Source organism: Chanodichthys erythropterus, chromosome 1 (genome assembly GCF_024489055.1).
Source record: "Chanodichthys erythropterus isolate Z2021 chromosome 1, ASM2448905v1, whole genome shotgun sequence".
Taxonomy (NCBI): Eukaryota; Metazoa; Chordata; class Actinopteri; order Cypriniformes; family Xenocyprididae; genus Chanodichthys; species Chanodichthys erythropterus.
In genome coordinates, this window is record NC_090221.1 from 33,679,662 (window position 1) to 33,703,972 (window position 24,311).

General features: G+C 38.5%; 2 protein-coding genes across 5 annotated transcripts in view; one reads left to right on the top strand and one right to left on the bottom strand.

The window, feature by feature from the left end:
* Positions 1-17,232, bottom strand: part of nrg2b (neuregulin 2b) — a 92,500-nt gene extending 75,268 nt beyond the window's left edge. The window contains exon 1 of one of the 4 annotated variants that reach the window (XR_010895196.1): positions 12,975-13,389. Coding sequence is in view for 1 of the 4 variants with exons in the window: in XM_067386302.1 (XP_067242403.1) it covers positions 12,975-13,389 (415 nt within the window). In the remaining 3 variants the exon portion in view is untranslated. Of the gene's footprint in view, positions 1-12,974; positions 13,405-17,107 lie in introns of those variants that run through there. The other 3 variants (XM_067386128.1, XM_067386302.1, XM_067386216.1) reach the window with 3 other exon arrangements.
* Positions 17,141-19,694, top strand: purab (purine-rich element binding protein Ab). Its single transcript, XM_067386443.1, has one exon. It carries the CDS (start codon positions 17,282-17,284, stop codon positions 18,119-18,121), a length of 840 nt encoding a protein of 279 aa, XP_067242544.1. The 5' UTR covers positions 17,141-17,281; the 3' UTR covers positions 18,122-19,694.
* Positions 19,695-24,311: the final 4,617 nt, after the last annotated feature.

A 24,311-nucleotide genomic window follows, 5' to 3' on the forward strand; every position in this document is an offset into this window, starting at 1 on the left:
CAATACTACGCTAAAATTCAAGCGCTGTAACACCAACAATATTCATCCGGAGCAAATGAAAGGAGTGAGTGCGGGTCTTTGTGTCAACACGCTGCCGGAGAGATGAGAGAGCGAGAAAGAGCAGTTGGTATCGAGTATTCTGTGGAAAATTAGTATTGGAAGCGTTTCAGCTATTTCAGTATCGATATGCATCGGAAAAAAAATATATTTTTGACAACACTGCATTGCACTTATTTCAGATGCCTTTTTAAAAGACTAAAATTGAAAAATTTTTATATTATATATAAAATTCAACCCGCCAAAGTGGCTAGTAGGAGTGACTGCATTACACGCCACTTCCTGGCGGGTGTTAATGTAAAGCCCTGGTTATCAATTTAATACTGGTTAACACAATACATGTTACAGGAAAAATAGCAAAATAGCAAATAGTAAAAGATCTGAAAAAGAAGTGAGTTTGACCTTTATTCTGCACATTGTAGTCAAAAATTCTTCTTAAAACTGGGTGCTGGCAGTGTTTCAATCCACCCAAACTCACATTCAGGTCTTAGTTTTACTTTTTTTTTTTAATTGAATATCCTGTTTCACTATGTAATATGTCACATTATGGAAATAAAATGGGTTTGAACTTGGTTTCATGTTGCCTTAAATACGCTATTGCTAGTTTAAAACAAGAAAATTCACAAACACATATATATATATAACACATACAGTAACAAAATAAATAAATAAATGACATCACAAGTAAAGCAACAACAACACTATTCAAAAAACGTTGGCGTCAATAAGATTTATAATGTTTTTGAAAGAAGTATTTTCTGCTTTGGATATATTTTAAAATGTAATTTATTACTGTGATCAAAGCTGAATTTTCAGTCTTCAGTGTCACATGATCCTTCAGAAATCAGTTTTGGTGGAAACTATAGGTCCTAGTTTTGTAGTGTAAGATGAGGTGCAGCGTGTGCTTTACACATGGGATCTATACTCCATAACATATGGAGTCCCAATGGAGCCCGCAGAGGAAAACCAGCTGCTAATTAAAACAAAAAAGAAAGAAAAAGTTGACACAGCAGGTCTATCTGAGCCAAATGAGAAGAGCTTACACTGCATCACCTCCACTACATAAGCACCTCATCACAGCATATTAATACAACCTGAGTTCAAGATTGGCAAAGACACTCACGCAAACTGTGTTTTACATCTCCTGAATCACTAAGGCCTTTAACGTACTCTATGCAAACACCTAAACAAACGCAAACGATGCAATCTCAAATGCATTTCGAAAAGTGTCAGATGCGATGAAAGGGTTTTAAATAACGAATAAACAGTTTAACAGCAGAGAACAAGTTAGCAAGTTGACATGCAACACATTCGGTTTAATGGAACAGACATCTGAAGGAAACTCTATCGCCCCCTTGAGTACGGAGGTCTGTTACCGCCACAGCAATTAGACCTCTGACTAATGCAAAAGATCTGGTAAACACTGCAATTTATTTACCCACAAGAGGAGACCAACATGCACAGCGATAAACCAGTTCTTGCTGTGATTTTAACAATAAACTATATAAGCTATATTTCAAAATATCATGTTGATAAATAGGTTTCCATGCATTTTCAACATGTTCTCTGTGTGAAGTGTGACTTACACACCAAAAAATATAATTTCAGTGTCACATCACATGCACTTACGTTTGCAAGTGAACGATGCAACCAGTTATATTAAGGATATGCAAAACTGTATATTTTCAAGTTGCCTGATTGACTAGTTGAATAATTGGTCATGAAAAGTGGAAGCCCTGTGTAATTAGGCTGGTTTGTGGTTCATCTAACCCTGATCTGATGTTTCTTAGGGAGTGTTTACAAAAGAAGTGGGTAAATATATTAGAGCCCTATAAAATCCAATTTACTTTATCCAAAATTGCATTTTCAATTTTTCCCAAATTACTTTTTTTTTCTACGTTTAAAGGAACACTCCACTTTTTTTGAAAATAGGCTCATTTTCCAACTCCCCTAGAGTTAAACAGTTGAGTTTTACCGTTTTCGAATCCATTCAGCCGATCTCCGGTTCTGGCGGTACCACTTTTAGCATAGCTTAGCATAGTTCATTAAATCTGATTAGACCGTTAGCATCGCACTTAAAAATGACCAAAGAGTTTTGATATTTTTCCTATTTAAAACTTGACTCTTCTGTAGTTAAATCGTGTACTAAGACTGACGGAAAATAAAAAGTTGTGATTTTCTAGGCTGATATGGCTAGGAACTATACTCTCATTCAGGCGTAATAATCAAGGAACTTTGCTGCCGTATCATGGCTGCAGCAGTGCAATGATATTACGCAGCGCCCGTGAGCCCCTGCTTGCACAGGGAACGTGCTTTGCAACCATGGAGACGTTTGTGAGAGACGCTGTGTAATATCATTGTGCCTGCTGCAGCCATGATACGGCAGCAAAGTTCCTTGATTATTACGCCTGAATGAGAGTATAGTTCCTAGCCATATCAGCCTAGAAAATCACAACTTTTTATTTTTCGCCGGTCTTAGTACACGATTTAACTACAGAAGAGTCAAGTTTTAAATAGGAAAAAAATCTAAACTTTTTGGTCATTTTTAAGCGCGATGCTAACGGTCTAATCAGATTCAATGAACTATGCTAAGCTATGCTAAAAGTGGTACCGCCAGAACCGGAGATCGGCTGAATGGATTCGAAAACGGTAAAACTCAACTGTTTAACTCTAGGGGAGTTGGAAAATGAGCCTATTTTCAAAAAAAGTGGAGTGTTCCTTTAATTTGTTTTCATTCTCTGCATACCGTTTTAATGGTTTAATTAAATTTTAATAATCAAAAATCATGTCTAATCAAGTGAATTTAACAATGTAATAACTTGTTAATATTTCTGAGAATAAACGGCCCTATGAAAAGGTTTTTTTTTATTATCTGAAATTCTGTGTATTTAAATTTTTTCTGGGTTTTGATTTAATACAAATGTATTATTAGAAACACTGGTAATGAATGCATAAAACATTTAAAAAAATTATTAAAAATGTTATTAAAAAATTATAGCCTTGTAATCTAAAATGTAATCACATGAAGATGTAATAATTGCTTTTTTTGCAAACAAAATGCTACAATACTGAGGTTTACTGTTAAAATTAAAACATGGAAGAAAAACTGTGTTATAGTCCTTCAAAAATAAAGCTTTATACATTTATTTTATTTAAAAATATTTATATTATTATTACTTTGAGAAGTGCATTCTACAGTAGAATAGTAATATTATATTTTCTTCAAGTCTTCAATACTAATAAAATTTTCAAGTTAAGCCAACCTTTTATTTTGACAGGGTTGTTGTCTCTAAATTTCTATGTGTATAAGACAATAGTGCCAAATAAGTCCCTGGTTATCCCACGGAATTGGGATACTTTCCCATACAGGCACGTAATATATGTACTTATATGTCCCTATCCTGAGAATATTGTCATATATGTTATATTACATGGCAATATATTATTATCACATATATACATCCTCAGGGATATATGAAAATATAAGTTTGTATCATGTATGAAATTCCCATAGTAGAATTATTATATATACATATATTAAAATTATTTATATGATGACTTTTTATATGGTACTGAATGTTAAGACCATATATGCAAACATTATGTATGCTTATATAGGATTTTATATAGATTTTATATAGTCTTATATAGTAAAAATTGGTATATAAACATATATTAAAATATTTATATGATCAATTTTTATGTTACTGTATGTTAAGATCATATATGTAAACATTATATGTCTGCTATATATATATATATATATATATATATATATATATATATATATATATATATATATATATATATATATATATATATATATATATATATATGCACGTTTATTTACACAACATGTATGCAAACATTCGGTATGCTTATATAGGATTTTATATAGGATTATACCATATATGAAATACCCATAGTAAAATTAGTATAAATATGCCAACATATATTTTTATGATGTAATGTATCTTAATGCCATATATGTGAACAATATATGTCTCATTTACACTATATGCAGGTTGATTTAAAAGTTACACTGCAATTTTCATGACTGAATTCTGTAATTCTGTCCGTGTTTTCCGCATCGCAGAAATCATAGGCCCCTGATATACGCGGTATAGGATGTGCAATATGATGAAACAGAACACAGGAATCACAAAATGCATGAAAGAAAAAGGAATATTGTTTTACTGAAAAACAATAAAAATGAAATGATTATGGTGGGACGATCAAACACAAACAGGGCATGAATAAGGGTTTTGCAGTGTTAACTAACAAATAAACAAAATAAAGCACAGCAAGCTTATTAAAGCACAAGTGCTAAAAATATCAGAGCTAAAAATACATAAGAAAAAATCTAGACCTCACTAATTGACTAACTGAACATCATGACCCATCCCAAGTTAATACGGCCGGCAAAAAAAAATACAAGACGCAGATGCAGCGCATGTGAAACAGGCCCTAGTGTGATTGTCTTAGAAATGAGCTCGGCTGAGTCGACCTGCTTACCTGAGTCAATGTGTTTCTATCAGTTCATTTCAATTAGACATTCCTGACACATCTCTCAGAGCTGAGGATAGCGTGAATGAGAGCTGAGCGAGAGAGAGAGAGAGAGAGAGAGAGAGAGAGATGAGCACAGTAAGTGATGAATAGTTGATGAGATGCTCGCAGGCAGAGCAGAAAGAGGAAAGCTATTCTCTTTTACTCTCTCTCTCTTTCTCTCTTTTTCTCGTGTGCAGCCCCCCTCCCCCTTCAGTGCATCTGCTTTTCTCTTTTTACAGTACCACTCTCATTTGCTTACCTTCTCTCATACCCTGTTCCACTCGTTTTTCCGCAATAGCATCTCTCGCACGCTCCCTTCCTCTCTTTCTGTAATAACCCCCTCCTACTTTCCCACAGATTTGTGATATCAGGAGCATGCTGGCTATAGAAAAAAAACATATATTTCTTTTATTTTCATTTCGTGTGCGCTCAGGCTGAATTCATGAAAGAATCATTTGATTTCAGTCTCTCTGTGTGAATGACAGTACAATTCTTCTGTGCGTACAATGGGGTCTAAAAGTCTGACACCTTCTTGCATAGAAGATTTTAAGAAAATTCATATACTTTTTTGGTAAATGTGATTTTTTTTTTTTTAATTTCGCTTAAATTTTCTAATTTAAAGGTGCTAATGAATTGTACTAAAGTGTAAAAATACCATATGTTTGCAGATATTTAGGGAACATGCAAAGTCCACATACTTCTTTCTCCGAAAATCAATCCTACAGCCAGTTATTCTAAATTGAAATGTGCATTCCGTGTCGGAATGTTTGTTTTTGTTTTGATCTGTTTGATCCCGCCCACTGCCAATTTACCCAATAGTATTTCAACACCCTAGGTTGCCAGTTGGCGAAAAGCACAGCATATTGCAGCTATGGAAGACAGCAAACAAACAGTTTCCGATCTCTAACCCAGACCAAAAAAGCCTTGGTATCCATGTAAAAAGCTCTATGACTAGAGGCATACTAAAACAGCGATAAATCAACCCATCAGCTTACAGTTTAAGGCTCATCTCCTTCCATTGTCAGTTGCACCTGTTGCGTCTCCTCAATCTGGCAACCCACATAAGGATCGAGTCTGAGGAAGTGGGGAAACAACTCTCTCCAATATTTTTAATTTGGTCTGCAGTACCCATTTCAAACACTAGCTGTCAATATTACATACTACACCTTTAAAACATTTTCATTGCAAATTGTATTATCAACACTAAAAGTTGCAGTCTGTTATTAAAGCAAAAGAGCGATGTACAAAATACTAATAAATTATCTGGGTGTTTGGCATGGTAATGGATATGACCATGTTGATATGTTTGGTCTTTGCGCAAGAGATCTGCTATGCTGCTGCTGCAGAGTAAGTACGGGACTTGCTACTACCAATACATACATGATACACTGCTGTGAGCAAGTAAGACATGCTGCTGCTGCTGTATAATATAGCGTACATGAATTTAAAGTTGCAGATCTGGGGAAGGTGGAGGGTTTCTGAAAGCGTGCTGCAAGTGCTACAGCAAATGCTGACCAAGTATTTGAAGGCTGAGCAGCGAGCTCATTGGCTACTGATACAGCAAGAACCAATCAGCTGTGCCCTATAGAGAATGATGTGATTGCAAGCAGATTGAGTTAAAGGGATAGTTCACCCAAAAATGAAAATTTGGTCATTAATTACTCACCCTCATGTTATTCCAAACCCGTTCATCTTCTGAACACAAATGAAAATAAAAGCCTAAATCTGTTCATCATATAAGCGATCAAATCTTGGACTAAACTCAATTCATATGCATTAGTTTTACAATCTTTTTATGAACGTTTTCATTCGAAGCGTCAAAGTTTCAGTTGCGCAGCTGTCTATGGAGGGTCAGAAAACTCTCAGATTTCATCATAAAGATCCCTTTAAGGACCCATCAGCCTGTGCCATCTAGAGTTTCATGACAGAACTTTGTATTAATTTTTCTCTCAAGTTCTCATGTTGATAATATATGGTAATTTGCAATGAGAATTATTTTAAATGAGAAATATGCTAAAAAAAACAAAAAAAAAAACGCATTTCTGTGTACTTATGGAATACGTGACCCACACACAAAGTTTACATCATGTAGATATAGCCTAATTTCAATCCTCCATCCAGTATGAAAAAATAAAAGAGAATTGTCGTCACCGATTGCGTAGTCACAAGTTAGCGGCCGTGTACAAAACTGAAGCTACTAGACAACCGAGGAGGTTTGTGAGTGTGTGTCAAGGGAATGAAGTTAAACTAAGTGCTGTTCAATAATTCAGTGACTGGGTAAACTTCAACTGTCCTTCTGCAGCTTAAAGGACACTCACTGTCTTTATAAGCTCCTTATGAAGCTCTATTGATCCTCTAACACAGCTTCATACACTATATAAACGTCAGATTAAAAAGCACCAGCTTCCTCTATGTGGGCTGGTCTCCCCCGTTGGGAGATTTGCCTGCATTACCATAATCTGACCAGGAGGTGGGGCTGTTTCTGTGACACTGCCTCTCTGATGTTCTGCATGTCTTCATGGCTCCAGGGCTTGTGTAGGAATGTTTAAAAGACTGCAGTGAGGGAAAAGGAATAACGTTGCGAGCATAAACGATCTGCTGTTTGCGATGTAATTTTAAAACAATGCGCAATCGATACGTTCATTAATTTTTCCCATTTCGTATCTGAGCGCCTTTGATATAGCCTGCTTTTTATCTGGCATGAACAGACCGGCTCAACTGCTCACGGCTTTCTGTTCTCTGTGTGTTGCACATGGCGAAGTTACTGTGAAATATAAATCAGAGGCAAATGAGAGAAAAAGGAACACGGTCAGCTAAAACTCTGCACTCTAGACTGCAGCCTGCATAATTCATACAAGCTCCAGATCTCTCGCTCGCTCTTTCTCTCATCGGCACTGACACACAGATACACTCACTCTTTCTCAATCCTGTTCCTCTCTTGCAAGCACATTCAAACTAACACAGACTGTGTCCCTCTCACTTTCTGCTGCAGAGTTCAAGGTATGGTGACTCTCATCAGTCACATTCAGTTCAGTCACACTGGACTAATGTTCACTCATACCCGGTCTGTCTGTCTGTTTCTATATCTGCCACGTCTTTCAGTCTCAGAGGTGGATCGTGCTTTTTGAGCTGCTCTCATTTTATTTCTAACAAACAGCAAACAGTCTGTCTGACACGCAAAAGCGTCTGCAAAATGAATAAATGAAAATGGCACTTTTACACTGATTATTTTCCTAAAAGCTTGCATTAAACCGTGCCCTTATGCTATTTTGTAATTTATTTGTTTTGGTGTCTCCTACATTAGGGGTGTATCAGTACATGTATTCATCCTGAACCGTCACAGTGCATACAGTCAGACGACGAATACAGGTGACCCACACTCCAATCCAGAAGGGGGCGCATATGGTAATGCAACGCTGTTTGCTAACCGCTACAACAGGAAAAAGCACAGAAGAAGAACAGGCGATCTATGCATAGATAAGTTTACATATCAACCGTGGAAAGACATCAATAAAACAGCTTGAGAATAACATTACATTTACCTCAGGCAAGTCATTTTGTGTCCACAGCATGTTAGTTCACTATAGAGAAATTAACTCTAGAAGCATTTTACTAAATACATGCATTATATTGGCTTGTATGTTCATTATATTTACTTTACCTGTTAGTAATGTCTTAATTATTTAAATTATGTTTAAATAAATTTGTCATGTAAATGATTATATTTCAAAAATAATTTTATAATTGGATTTAGACATTAATGCAAAACCTGCCATAAGTGCAATTTACATGTTTTTTTTTTGTTGTTTGTTTGTTTTGTGTGTGTTTTATTGATTGATTTCATTGATTGTTGATTATTATAACTCAAAATAAATAGCAACTGAATTGAATATTTTGGGCTATGTTGTTAATTGTAACCTTTAATATTATAGTAATGTGCAAAAAAGAATATAGTTTACAGCATTAGCTGAGATAGATTTTTTATCCTCATTTTTTAAAAGAGAGAGATTCATTTTTTCAATAAACCACTCTTTAATAAAAAAGTAAAAAATTAGCAATTTTATGTTTAGTTTTCTCCCCCATGCTGTACCGAACCCGTACCAAACCATGACTTCAATATCGAGGTACGTACCCAACCGTCATGTTTGTACACCCCTAGTTTTCATGTATCCGGGTAAAAAACATTTTCATTTTCTCATAACATACATTGCAGCATCACACAGTGTGTGAAATGGTTCAATGAAGGATTCTAACCCCTCCTTTCAGAGAGCTTCCTCTGCTCTGATTGGTCAGATAGCCCAGTCTGTTGTGATTGGTCTACAGCTTACAGCATGTGTCGGAAACAAAACGGTCATTACCACATCTGAATTTCAGCTACGCACGGTGATATGAACAGTAACAATGCCGTTGGTTTTACTGTATCAATGCGTAACAGAGTCCTCATCCTTTCTCATGTTACGAACCAAACTCTTCACCTCAGCTACATCTACAGTGTTTGAGGGCGGGGTAAATTTGACATCGTTCGTGGGCAGCCAATGAAGACCATATAAGCTGACATTCTGCAAATTCATTACAAAACTACGTAGAGTTCATGCAGGCAGCAAGACTGGAATTACTGACGACTCTTTTCAGGCACTTCAGAATCGATTCTTTCTTTTGGGAGACAATATCTGCATTTATTTTCATTTTGATCTTTAAAACTTTGCAGAGCTTTTACATTCACAAACAGCTATATAACACACTACATGAAAGGTAATAGCAGAATCAGTCCTTCTGATGATTTAAGTGGGTAATTCCTCTCACAATCATCTGACCTACCTCACAGTATTTCTGTAGCTTCCTCTCTCACTTTCCCCAAACTTTTTAGAGTAAACAAAAGCCATTTTCCATTCATTCACAAGTCAACTCATTCATATCGGCACAGTGACACATAAAGTGAGGCAATTTCCCAGCTTGGGTATCATTTTCTCAGCAAAGAATTGATATTTATATATGCCAGTTATCATTCTAAAAATAAATAAGATTTATACAAAATAATATTTTATAGACTGATAATAAAAAAACAATGACCACTTATTTATTTTAACCAATCTATAAAAAATATATTTTATATTTAGATTTATTTATTTAGAATAAACTAACATAGTACCATGGTGAATGTATTTATTTGTAAGCTGATATTCCCAAAATCTGCTTATATTTGAATATGCAACCTGTTTATATTTTTATATTTGCACATACATTATATTCGTTATATATTATATACATGTGCCATTTAATGCAATGTACGTTGATTTAATCCAGTGTTGCTCTAAAGTTACTCTAAAAAAGTAATTAATTACTAGCTATTATTTACATCTTCAACAGTGTAATTACTCTTTAAAAAGTATTGCATTTCTTATTATTACTAATTACTATCTAAACCCCATATCTGACCAGTTGAACAATACAAGGATAGACATGAAACTGCTCTTTTAATTCTTTCAAATAAATAATATAAAATTGCATGAATTATTCTTGAACTGATCAAATTTAAAGGGAGAAGGTTTCATTAAAAACATACATTTTATCATGGTAAATCCACAATAGTTTTATATAGAATTGCTCTATAGTCTACAGTATTTAATGCAATTACATCAGAAAATTAAGTGTAATCTCTTACTTTACTTTTTTGTAATTTAATTACAGTAACTAATTACTTACCCAACACTGATTATACAACACAAATACACAAACAAATGAACTCCAATCTAATCTACACTTTCTTGCCTGTGTCCCAAATATGCAGTGTTTCCTAAAACTCAACCAGGACTGTCTGGAAAGAACAGGACAGAAAGAAACAGAAATTCTGTGTAATATAATTTTAGTGTAACATTATTACTAATTTAATAATATGCCATTAGACTAAAAGAAAAGACACAGGAATTAAAGAGAGAGAACACTTAAGGCTCTGTCTCTGGAGTTATTCCAACAAAAATTCATCATTTGTGCATATATGTCAACTGGAGTGGAAATCACAGTGAAAAAGTGAAAACGCAAGACTAATATCTCAAACAAATCTACCAACTGGGTCCCACGCGAAACCCTTCGTTTCAACCACACCTACTCTGAAGGTCACTTGAAAACCATATGAACTGATTTACAAATCAATTTACAAGCAATTTAAAGCAATAAATCACATTTCTGCACTAAAACGCCACTATAGTCGCACTCTGTTCTTAAAGCACACTGAGCCGATGCTCATTTCTAAATCATAAAATGTAAATATAATATCAATGAAAACATCAATAAATTATGTTCATTTAAATCAAGTGCATGTCATAACAGGCAGTAAAACATTCACCAATGTCCGATTATAATAGGGAAGAAGTCCGAAGCCAGAGCTTATCTACATTTGAATGGGAATCCCTTTCTGTAGGGGCCTTGCCGCTGCCACCTGATCCCGTAACCAACCACATCCAGCAGATTTCCAGTTTCCCATCACGTGTTTTCGTGCTCCATGCCAACCAAAAGCTAACTGATACGTTGCCATCAACATTATTTTATACACATTTGTCTATTTGATGCTTCTCACCAAACTTACAACATCTCTGAGAAGCTTAGAAGCCTGCATGAATCACTGCACATCATGCTGCATTCTGTGAAATCACGTGTTTCAGACGAACATGGGCCACTCTATAGCCTGAAGATTCATGTACATTGCTTCATATTGATTGAACTCCATAGCCTGAGAGTACAGAATAATTGGTAATTTAATGCATGTCAATCTGATGGGATGGCAAACCGCTTTACCATTTATTACTTAAAAGTCCCCCTGTAGTCAAAAATTGTATCCATTAAAACTCATCTTTGATCACCAGAATTACATATTTAAAATAATTTTCCTCTAAAAAAAATGTCTTAATGCACTAAAATAGCTTGAATGTCATTCTACACCCTTGCTTCATTTAATATACGCCAATCTATGAATATGCTAATTAGCCCGCCTCCACTCACTCGCACAAGCTCAGATATCCACTCGGTCAACTTACTGAGGAAAATGCTTTGCAATACATTTCTGAAATTACATAATTTGGACAGTCCCCTCTGATAACAGATAACTCTAAATTGTAATGCTGACACGCATTTCCTTTATGAAACTATATGTTTCATGAAAAGCGCTATACAAATAAATGTGAATTGAACTGAATTGAAAAATTGTAACGCTTTTTACAACGTCGGACACATAATGGGAATTAATATGACTAGTCTTTTGCTTGACTACGTTATCAATCAGCTGCTAATAATGCTTATAGTCTTACTTCGCAGCATAGTGATGATATGCTAAAGCCGCTGGCACGTTGACGTGATTGGTTACAAGGTATTTGTAGCGATTTCACACCGTGTTTTTGAAACTGTTTTTAGATCACTGTAGTTTTAAGGAGAAAATAACACTTTAGTTTAATGTGTTCTTGTTACACATGTATTTACTATAGTAATAACCATAAATTAGGTATAATTACATGCAACTAACCCTAAAAATATCCTACCCTCACCCTAGAGTAAGTACATGTACTTAATTAATATTACTCAGTACTTATAGTTACATGGTGATAGGGACACATTCAAATAAAGTGAAACGAAAATACTCAGCAATGCTGTTGACTGATGAATTTGCACATGGTTTGTCTTAAAGCATATAAAAGAAACACCACATAGACATTTAAACAACATTAAAAACTTGATTTTCACCACAGGGGGACTTTAAACTAATAGTATGGATTTTTATGTTTAGTATTATTTTAAACCTTAAGCAATTTCAAAAGTGAAACATGCAATTAGAAAAAGCGAGGCAAGAAATGTACTACTGGGAAGCTAAGATGAATAGTTACTTTAGCTAAAAAATTAAAAAGGTATAGCGACAATTGGAATACATACTAGTTGGAAGCAAACACCTGATATCTAAACCTCATAGAAAACAATAGTAAAATGTGATACCAGTAACACTGGAATAGTTATGTGAATACTGCTCACTATGAGAATGCACTAGCATCTAATGTATTAGTGAAACTGTAAATGGTATTAGTCGCTACTAGTAATTGTCGTTGTTTTAAAGGAATAAACGGCTTGCCACAGATGTGGTCAATTCCTCTCTCTCTGCTTGTGTGCTTGTGTGTGTGTGTGTGTGTGTGTACTGGTGGTGTACACCTAAATGTTTATAACGGTGATTAGAACAATACTGCAGAGACGCCCAAACACAAGCGACCCGTCTTCCCGCTCTCCTCTAGAGCAAAACATTACATTCACTGTGAATGCAATGTCGTTACCCGTTAAACAATGAAGAGCCCCGCGCATCTGCCACCAGTCACAGTCACAGTGAATAAACTTACCGCAGTCTTCACACAATACGCTCTCCACATCTTTCTTGAGGGTCTTCTCGCTGGTGCTGTCCAGAGGAGCAAACGACGCTTTGAATACTAAAGGCTCCTCCGTAGGGTCCATGAAAAAGATATATCTGTGGTGCTTCTCCACCGCCACGCACGGAGCCTCGGAGCCGAATTCCCCGACGGTGACGAGCTGCTCGCGCTCCAGCCCGCCGCTGTTCACCGGCCACACGTCCAGCACCTTGACATTCACACTGTAGGGCTCCACGGAGACGTTCTCGGGCAGCGAGCTCACCTCGCCTTCGATCACCACGGCCGATCGGTAAGCCTGGTCCTGCAGCGAATCCAAACTCGGGGCGTAGCAGGCGAAGGAGACCCCGATGACGAGCATGGAGAAATGCACCGGATCAAGCCTCCTCATGCCGTCTGCTGTGGCTCAGGGGCGGCCGGCGGCGCTGCTGCAGTGCTCTCGGGGCAGAAGGTGCTGGGGGACTGAGTGCGAATGGGCTTGCGCAAGTGTCCATGCCATCTGCGTGTGCTGCTTTCCCCATGCACTTGGTGACGGGGAAACACCAGCCGCTGAGGAACCGGAATCAGCCCCGGTCACTGCTGGGCTGCTGCATTCTCCTTCAACGCACAATCCCCAAACTCAATAAGCATGCATGCATAAATGACGCTCCTTTGCTGCAAGACGCTCCTCTCGCACACACACACACTCCCTCTTTCTGTGTATCTCTCTCTCTCTCTCTCTCTCAATATATCTATCTATCTATCTATCCAGCCAATGTCATCATCGAGACGCCTCGCTCGTGCACACAAAAGCGGGGAAGCGAGCGAAAAAGGTCCAGAAATGCGCTCCGCCGAGCAAACGACGCGCAGCACGCGCTACTGTTCGGCTGGGCGATGCAACAAGCGCGCGCCCTCCGCTTTTACGTGAGCAGATCTCAGCCGTCTGCTGAAAGTTCTGGCGCAAATGCACTAATGACACGGGAGCGAGCGAGGGAGCCGGCCGGCCAGCCGTGGAACGAAATCCCTCGAAAGCAGCCTGCCGGCGTCGCGTCGTTGCGCGATGTAAAATGGTTTGTGTTTATACGCCGCGCGACATCAACTAATAGAGAAACGGCAAGACGGGCCACCGCGGCAGACCGCTGACGCGATGACTAACGCTGCGAAAAGCAGCTGGAAATGTAATCGATGCCTTGTGAAAAAGTGCGTTTGCCGTGATTTTCTACTCGAGAACAATCCGCAATTCAGGTCACATTCACCATTTTGCCCCAAAAAGCGATCCGCCACGCGCCAAGAAGACAGATACACAGCAAACCAGCGACCATCCTATCAGCCATATTTACCCCGGCAACAGGTCCTGCGGGTATTTGCCGTGTACCGCGAGGGCTCTATAATGAGAGGAGGGGACCGGTCATTGCGCCGTCGTGACAAGTCAAAACTAAATGAACGGAATGATTCGCAACAGTCCCGAGGATTGTTTTGTGCTCGGGTTTGGACTGGGTTTTAACTTGAACATTAGGGTTACATCATGCGTAAATGCGTCGCGAGAGAACCAATGTGCCATTGCTGTCCTGTCCTGAGGCTGCTGTAGGGCGACATCTGCAGACGCAACGCGGGTGTGTAATGCAATAGAGAAATGCGCTGCGAACACCTGCCTCGCGTCAGACGCACGTCGATACACTAGTTTTCACATTTGCTTTATTGGGTCAATGACAAATAAGAATGTTCGAGATGATAAAAATGGACTTTAAAACACGTGGAATCTTTGCATTTATCCTGGATTTTTATTTTTTATTTTTTGAAAAAACATTTAAATGAAATAATGAAAATCACGAAAAATATTAATATTTTAAAATATTTATTATTAATATTTGTGAGCAATTAAAAACAATATCTAATTTAGCTTTTTCATAAAAGGGTCAAAAAACGGTCCAGAAATTGTAATATATGGAAATAATAAAACTAAGTCAGTTTTGGTTAAGAATATAATTAATATTTGAACATTTTTGTCTGCCAAACTTGACAAGAAAACCATAAAACATACACTGTAAAGATTTGTTTTGTCAACAACATTTTTTCTTTTGTCAATTCAACTTAATCATTAATGTAGTTCAGATAACATAATATTTTGAATTTCTTTTGATGAAATCAATCGCCTTCATTGTATTAACTCAAATTTTTTATTTCAATGAACTCGAAATTTTAAGGCAACCAGTTGCATAAACTTGCAGTTAACCAAGGGGTAATCAATGTTATTTTTCCAATTCAATTTACATCAATCTACCTTTTTATGTAACAGACTTTAAAAAATTAGGACCACTCTTCAAGAAAAACATTAGTGTCTTAACTTTTAAGGCTATGGTTTATGCAACCGGACCATCATCAAAATATGTTTGAAATTATTGCTATTCATAGAATCAAAGTGGAATTAATGATTTTAAAACGTATGCCACTGATATGAATACAAATATTACATTTATGAAAACTTTTAGTGTCCAATTTCACTATTAACTATGACTTTTACCTCAATAAACTCCTAATTACTGCTTATTAAGTAGTTATTGGGTAGGATTAAGGGATATAGAATATGGTCATGTAGAATAAGGCATTAATATGTGCTTTATAAGTACTAATAAACAGCCAATATCCTAATAATCAACTCACAGTCAGAATTGGACCCTAAACTAAAGGGTCACTGTGATTTTGCCATGCAAGACATGTTCCTGGATCAACATATTTTGTTGATCCTGGAACAACATTCCTTTCCGAAAACTTGGTCCTAAGCTTTCCCCAACCCCCAACCCCTAAACCTAACCCAACCCAACCCATAACTTATCCCTAAAATCAGAGGGAAATGATAGTTGAATAACACTTGTGGAAGCAGGTTGTAACCCTAAACTTGACATTGGATTGGAATGTTGTTCCAGGATCAACAAAGATGTTGATCCAGGAACATGTTGGACTTGGTGAAATCACATTCACCAAATTAAAGTGTTACCAAACTTTGCATGTGTTTTCAACTGAAAGATACATTTCTTATCAATTTATAAATAAACATTTTCTACACCTACTCATTTAATCAGCAACAATCTGAGAATCCATTCACTCATTCATAATCATGCTGAAAAGTCACGTGTTCACAAGCCCACTGTGGGCTCGGCGCTGTCCGTGGTGCTGAAGCGCTGACAGCTGCGACTGCCCATGATCCCATCATTACTATCACAAAGTCCTGTCGTTTTGTCTGTGATTATGGAATCTTACAATGAATTTTTTTTTTTTACTTTAGTGTTATTATAAATAATTATGCACACTTATAAAGCCTACTGAGAGTGTAACAAGATAAATGCAAAAGAATGTATGATTGAATAACAGCAATAAAACGCCAACATGCTGATTATTATTATTTATTAGCTCATTCTTTCGAATCTCAATGTCTTTATCTCTCTCACACACATACACGTATTTAACAAATGCACGCGAGCCACCAGAATACGAGAGATAATCTACATAAACAAAGAGGTAAATAACACGAATGCAAGTACACACAACTACCAAATGACTTAATGAAGAAGTGAACTGCTCTATGCACAATCTTAACGCTGATATGACTTTCACTAACACACTCCTGATCTGCAGAATCTCACGGACTGCAGAAATAGAGCCGCTCTACCAGAGGGAGACTTCAAGATGCGCAACGCATTCAATGAAAGTCAATGGAGAAGTTGATACTGAACAAACCGCTTTTTCTGTAGAAACTACCGAAGATGTTTTATTTTATGAAAGCCAGGTGTATTTATACATTAATGTATCCACAAAAAAACTCACATCAGGGCTAATATGTGATTGTCTTACAGGCTTTTGCAGTCTTTTTGTTTTGTTTTATTTTATTTTGTTTGGTGAGTCTTTAAAAATAGATAATTTTCACATTCATAAGTAATTTTAAAAACTATATACATATTTGTTTCCGAGATGTAGCCCAAACTGGAATTTAAGAACTACTCAAACTATTCTGTGGTGAAATACTGTTAAGATAACACAGCAGGCTTTAGTTCATTTCAGAATTTCATTGATTGTAACCATCTTCGATTATTTTATTGCTTTTTTTCCTTGTAAATGTTGTGTTTGTTGCTCACCTGATCCAAGTTGACCGTTACGCTTCGTCCAACGGTCGCCGAGGTTTTCGTCTCCTCCTTCAGAAAGAGTCTCTGGCAGCAGATCTCGCGAGAGTTCGGCGGTCGCTCAGCAGCAGTCGCTTTTGCAGCAGGGCTGAGGGAGACGAGAGAGAAGGTACGCGGGGAGGCTGCATCATGGCGGACAGAGACAGTGGAAGTGAGCAGGGTGGATTCGCCACAGGCCCCGGCGCCGGCCCGATGCACCCGGGCGCCGCATCGCGGCTCCAGCACGACACGGAGGAGCTCGCCTCGAAGCGGGTCGACATCCAGAACAAACGCTTCTATCTGGACGTCAAGCAGAACGCCAAAGGCCGCTTTCTGAAGATTGCAGAGGTCGGGGCCGGCGGAAACAAGAGCCGCCTGACTCTTTCCATGTCCGTCGCCGTGGAGTTCCGCGACTACCTGGGAGACTTCATCGAGCACTACGCCCAGCTGGGCCCCAGCAACCCCGACATTGTGCAGGACGAGCCCAGGAGGGCGCTTAAGAGCGAGTTCCTGGTGCGGGAGAACCGAAAGTACTACATGGATCTGAAGGAGAACCAGAGGGGGCGGTTTCTCCGGATCCGGCAGACCGTCAATCGCGGGCCCGGCCTGGGAACCTCGCAAGGCCAGACTATCGCTCTTCCGGCCCAGGGACTCATCGAGTTCCGCGACGCGTTGGCCAAACTCATCGACGACTTCGGCGTAGACGAGGACCCCGCGGAGCTGCCCGAGGGCACGTCGTTGACAGTGGACAACAAGCGCTTCTTCTTCGACGTGGGGTCCAACAAGTACGGCGTTTTCATGCGGGTGAGCGAGGTGAAGCCCACCTACCGCAACTCCATCACCGTGCCCTGCAAAGTGTGGTCCAAATTCGGCACGACCTTCTGCAAGTACGCGGACGAGATGAAGAAGATCCAGGAGCGCAGCCGAGAGCGGAGGGCGCGCGAGATGCTACCGGAGGGCCTGCACGAAGACGACGGGGACGAGGACTAATGCATAGCATATATATACATGTGCACAGAACGAATGACATGATAATCAGACGTTACTGTAATATGGGATCGCTCTACACACACAACCTTCACAGACTCAACAGTTGCATCTCTTCACTCATCGCCGGAAGTTACCCACTTACCCACCATTTAACAGTAAGACGCTGCTATCGACAACATGTATGAACCGTGTCCAGGATGGTGCAGGAGTGTGTGTATATCCCGCTTTACCCACGTGTGTGACACATCCAAGCTCTTATGCACTGCGAAATCCTCTTGTTTTCCAGTACAAATATGTGTATAAGTATCGTTTTAAGAAAAACCCAGCAGTGTGCACAATTTTATTCCTAGCACTCATGACACACAGCAGAGAATGTCAGTACTGGAAACAAAAGAACAAACCTAGTCAATGGTAAAATTACACTTTCTATAAACATTTGTCCTGTGTGATAGTTGACACATGAGTGGGGTCAGTTGAAATACAAGCTTTCTAAACACGTCAGAACTGACACCTGTCAATCATGTGGCCAACCTGATGACGCAGTGTGTTTTTTGCAGATTTTAAAATGTACTTTCTTAATAAAAACTACAAAGTGAGGTGAAAATGCTGCTGATATTCAGCATGCACACTGGGGGTTTTAACAAGAGCATGCAAAGCCAGTGACGTAAATCTAGCTTGCTGCTTATTAGAGCAAGTGACCCCACTTTAACTCGTCTTGTACAGTACTGCTTGTCGAGTATATTTGTTTTAAGGGTATTTTACTGGAAAACAAGATGGAAAATCTTTTTTTTTTCTTTTTTTTTCTTTTCTTTTTTTTTCTTTCTTTTTTGTTTTTGTTTTTGCAGTGTAACTATTTCCAATGGTGCAAATTGACAAAGAGGAAGAAATATATATTTGAATTACTAGTGCTTGACTTCCAGCACAAAAGCTATTATTTAGGAACCATTTGAACCAAAGGTTCAACATGCAAACGGACATCAGAAGTGAAGATACAATGATTAGTGCCGTGCATATTCGAACACGCACTCTGTCTGAATATTCAATTTACATAAACAGATGTCACCCCTTCTGATTCGACTTAAAGGTGCACTCACTCATCTTTCCATCATTTAAAAGTTTTACGCCGATTGCATCGTGGGGGCCGCCGTGATGAGATCACATGACCAGCCAAAATATCTACATAAACTCAATCTTATTGACACTTTAATTTCCAGAATAAGTCTAACTTAAACCAAAATATGAATGAGTGCACCTTTTAAATGCATACGAGGAAATCTAGGTGTTGTTTGCTCATTTTAACTCTATACACGAAGCAAATGAGATTGTTTGTTTGCACGCGTCATGCAATGTGTACTTCGGTAGCCGCACAGCGAAGGCATTGCGAAAACGACCGGTTGACGCTTGTTCCTGTTAAATACGAACCCTGTTGCACCATGCCCACTGACATTTGGGCAGATGGTTTCATTGAAGTGCTAACTTAGATATACAAACTATGATTTTGTGAATCAGATGTACTTAGATCCTTATGAAATTGCCCACGTTTTCTGTGGGAATTTTTCTTTGTTTTGTTTTTTTGGGATGGGGTGGGAGGGGGGGTACTCAAAAAGGAGTTGTCCACTAGTGTGAGTTGCGTTAATACCTGCGCGGAGCATCCTCTACAACGTCAAAAAACAACTCTGGTGCCTTATATTCTCCACACGTTTACATGCTTTACGTGTCCGATCATTTTCTTTCTGATCGCTGTTTGTCTTTCTTTGTCGTTCGGGGTCACAACGGCATTGTTGCTGTACCACTCGTGGTGCTTCTTCGATGACTTCTTCGACAAGCCAATCAAAGGAAGAGGCGCACGGGGCTCTCGGCCCTCCACGTTGCCGGGAAAAGAACGATGATGTCATAATCAAACAGTCCTGACGTAAACATGGACGTGCTACGTTCGCGTCGTATCGGAATTACTTGGATCCTAGTGGCAAAACTCATGTGCGGTTTTGTCGTTGATGGCAAAATTTCCAAATGATGAAAAGCGTATAATTGCGGTAATTCCGACACGATGTGAATACAGCAGTAGTCACCTAAAGGCGGTGGAGGTCTGCTCCTTGTGCTCCGTATAAAAAAAAAATTAAATTCATTTAAAAAAAAAAAAATAACACAGTTAAAAAAATGAAAAAGCTGCGTGTAAAAAAAACAAACAAAACAAAAACAGCGTAATAAAGTTGTACAAATGTTTCTCGCTACAGCCCAGCGTTATGCTAATGTAGGCCTATATAAGTAGACTTACGGCCGAGGCAGTAGCCTGTATGATTTTTTTGTATGGTGCTAATATCCCCGTTCGTGGGATTTTTTTCTGCCGGTCTTACTTATCAGTTGCTGAATTCGTTTGTTGTCAACCTTGTTACATCGCACCTTGAGATTTTTCTTTTCTCACTAAAATTACAGTGCTAACATTTCAGTATCGTGTGCAATATATTGTAGGCTGCGTGCCAATGGCGATGTTGCGCAAAATTCAGTCCCCATGCAGGTTCCGGTCCCCCTTTGGACCCCCAAAGCGAAACTCTTGGCTAAAAGACATCATAATGGATAGTCTTTTCAATGCCTGATTAGAAATCCCAAAAAATCACTTTATGATGTTGAGCTATTTAAATACAACAATTAATGTCTTTCAGATTTTCACACTTCATATTATGTAACTGAAGCTATAAATGGTCAAGTCGAACAGCTAGTCTTCTAATCCGGTTGATTAGAAAGTTAACTTCCAGAAATACTATTTTGAGTATCTAGATGATAATGTGATGTTTTTGAACAGGCATTACAGATGGCTACCTCTTGGGGTCCCAGGGGGGAAGGATTTTGCGAGGCGATTGAATGTTGCTCGATGTCGGCATTCTGTGTGTGTGGATACTCGTCCCCTGCGATTACAAAAAATAAAGTTACGCGTGAGGCTCGCTCTAACTGAAACATTTCTCTGCGTATTAAACGTACCTTTTTGACTGCCCAAGTCAAAGTTTTTAGGGTCTAGTAACCTAACCGGTCACCACAAACAGGGACCGTCTGAAAGCACCCGTGCATACGGCGGCAAATCTGCTCTCCGCCAATCAGGCGCGATCCCTTCGGTGTGACCTCAGAATATCGATGTAGTCACTTCTCTGTGGTTGGAGTAGTTTCTAATATATGTATTCTTGTTTTATTTTTCATTTTAGCCAATGTTAAATGCACAATGCTTCAGTCAGAGATATTCATAACTATTTATTTGATAAAATATCTGAAGAATGTTGTTTAGGATAAAGACCTTTTTTCTCAAACCCTCTTGATGTAAGCCAGCTCACTAGTATTGCTGAGACCTGCGGTGAAAAGCCTGTTGCTGTCAGACCCAGACATCACAAATACTCAGATATGTGGGGTTTTGTAAAAACAAGACCTTTGTATCTAGTAAAGCCACCAGCCTACAGACAGTTTGGGGGTTTCCAGCCACAGACCCCCATGCTAAAGACCCGTTTCGTGCTAAGCACACGAGGAAGTCTATGGGGGATCAAGGCTGACATTATTCCTGTGGAGCGTTTAGTCTCTTGTTTACCACTGCACAATATTAAAGCATACATAGGCACTTTGTCTCGCTCGATATATGCCCTCGCATCTCTTCTGAATCTGAAACGCCATGCTTTGCTTGTAGGGGCTATTTTAAGTCCATTTGTACACTGTAATATTTCTTTTCCTCTGAGACCGGTAAGCAAATCTTTTTTCCTATCACTGCCCGGATCCGATTGCGAAAACTGTTCAATGTGTGCCACAGTATGAAATCAGAAGGAATCGAAACTGGAAGTAACACTGAAAGGGTGTTTCCTAGAGCAAAACAATGCAAATCTGCAAAAACACGCCGCTTTTGCTCAGTTGAAGCCCTTGATGGAACGAGCACATGTTTTAAGTCAAACATGAAGGTGCTATTGGGTACTAAACGGCTCAATCCTGTCCAGGTGGCAGCGTTCAGCCAAGAATTTCTTGTAACGTTCATCTAATAGTGTTTAAGCTCTCCACCAGCAAAGACCAGTATTGGTTTGATGCACAACAGGCTGTGGGGACAAAAAAATCAGATGGTACTCTGACTCTATTTTAGTCTATTCTCCAATTAGTGGTGCCGATTCTAACGACACCTGACCTTAATGAGTGGAGCGTGTATTTGTGAACTAACAGAGCTGCACAGACAGCTTAAAGCCCTTGCGTATCTGCATTTTCCAATATACGAAGAGCGAATCGCGACCTTTTAACTTGATCTACGTGTTAATCTCATGAAGTGTGTGTGTGTGTGTGTGTGTGTGTGTGTGATTATATGGATCCCCTTCCCTGTTAAACCACGGCCAGTCACGAACTTGGGTTAGTTCTCATACTTCACGATCCTTCGGTCTCACAAGCTCAAGGCTTCGACCTGCTTAGCATGTAACTGTGAGCGTTTTGCGTATTAAGCAGACTGTCTGGGAGGGGTCCTGCATCGAGGGTCAATGCACAAGGAGGGTATTCACATATCCCACCAACCATTTCCTTTTTATTCCCTATCAAATGTGTTGTACTTAAAAATATATATATGACCTGTGATGTGTGTGTATATATGGTTTGTTACATATGATGCGCCTCTTTATTAAAAAAAGATAGCATATATATAAATATATATATAAATATATATATAAAAATATGCACTAGATTCCTATATATGTATTCCTATATGCACAGGAAATGTACATAGGAAAAAGCATATTGCCGTTTTTTTTTTTTTTTCCTTTGTATTTTATACTTACAGAAAGCAGTGAATCAAATGGATAAAATACTTGCACTTTAAATATATAAAGAAAATAAAAAATCAGCATATTATTTTTGATAGGTGACCTCACATTCAAAGATTCTATAATTACTTTCCAGGCTTTGTGACAATTGCTGTTTGGCAGAAATCTATGAAGTTCTTCTACATATTGAAGTCTATTTTGTCTGTGTTACAGAAGGTTTACTAAAGTAAATTGCATGATGACTAAGTAGTGCACCAACTGTTATTTTCTTTAGTTGGTTAAAATGTCTAATGAAAAAATACTGTGATGATTATTCTCATGTGTGTACCCATGTTAAACTTAAGTCCTACATTCAAAGGTATTTTGTTCTGCCTTTCCTATAACATGAATATGGTGCTTAAATTGGCTTAGAAATCCACCGTGTTCTACTCTTCATCATTGCCACAACCATCCTCCTCTGCATCCTCTGTTTGTTCCCTTTGCTGTTTGCGTGTTCTCACGATTTTATTCAGATTTACGTTTCTTGGTAACAAGTGTGTTTTTGTACAGGTACGTATGTTGTTCTTGAGTTGGAAAGCCTTTGTGTCTGAAAATGACTAATTGCAATAAATCATCCATTCCTCCCTGGCAGCGATTGGTTTTTGCGTCCTTGAATTCTAACATCCTGGGGTACGTTTCCCAAAGCGAACTATGGTCGCAACTTCTGTTCTTACCAATAGAGTTCAAAGGGACTTCCGACCATAGTTTACTAACGATGCTTTCGGGAAACGCACCCCAGATCTGCTCAGTTCCAGCTGCTTTTTAAAGGAATAAATGACCCAAATTTGATGGCAATTCTGTCATCATCCATTGTTTGGACCCCATTGACTTATAAAATATCTAATTGCGCTCCACGGAAGCATGTTGTACAGGTTTGGAACCACATGAAGGCGAGTAAATGATGACAGAATATTTATTTTTGAGAGAACTACTGTATTTCTTTATAGGTTAGAGCGATGGTTCACCCAAGAATGAAAATTCTGTCATTTACTCACCCTCAAGTTGTTCTAAACCTGTGTGTTTCTTTCTTCTGTTGAACACAAAAGAAGATATTTTGAAGAATGTTGGTAATCAAAGAGTTGACAGTAGCCATTGACTTCCTTAGTATTTATTTTTTCATTCTAAGGAAGTCAATGGCTACTGTCAACTGTCTGGTTAACAACATTCTTCAAAATATCTTCTTTTGTGTTTAACAGAAGAAAGAAAAGTTCATTTTTGGGGGGTGAACTATCCCTTTAAACCAAGTACAGAACACAAGAAACCCAAAAAAAATTAGTTTAGTTCAGCCAAAAATGAAATTTGTCTATTTACTCACCCTCATGTCATTCCACACCTGTAAGACCTTCATTCATCTTCAGAACACAAATGAAGATCTTTTTGATGAT

Bases quoted from the DNA above. Each gene is read 5' to 3' on its own strand.
- purab (XM_067386443.1), top strand. From the start codon at position 17,282: ATGGCGGACAGAGACAGTGGAAGTGAGCAGGGTGGATTCGCCACAGGC.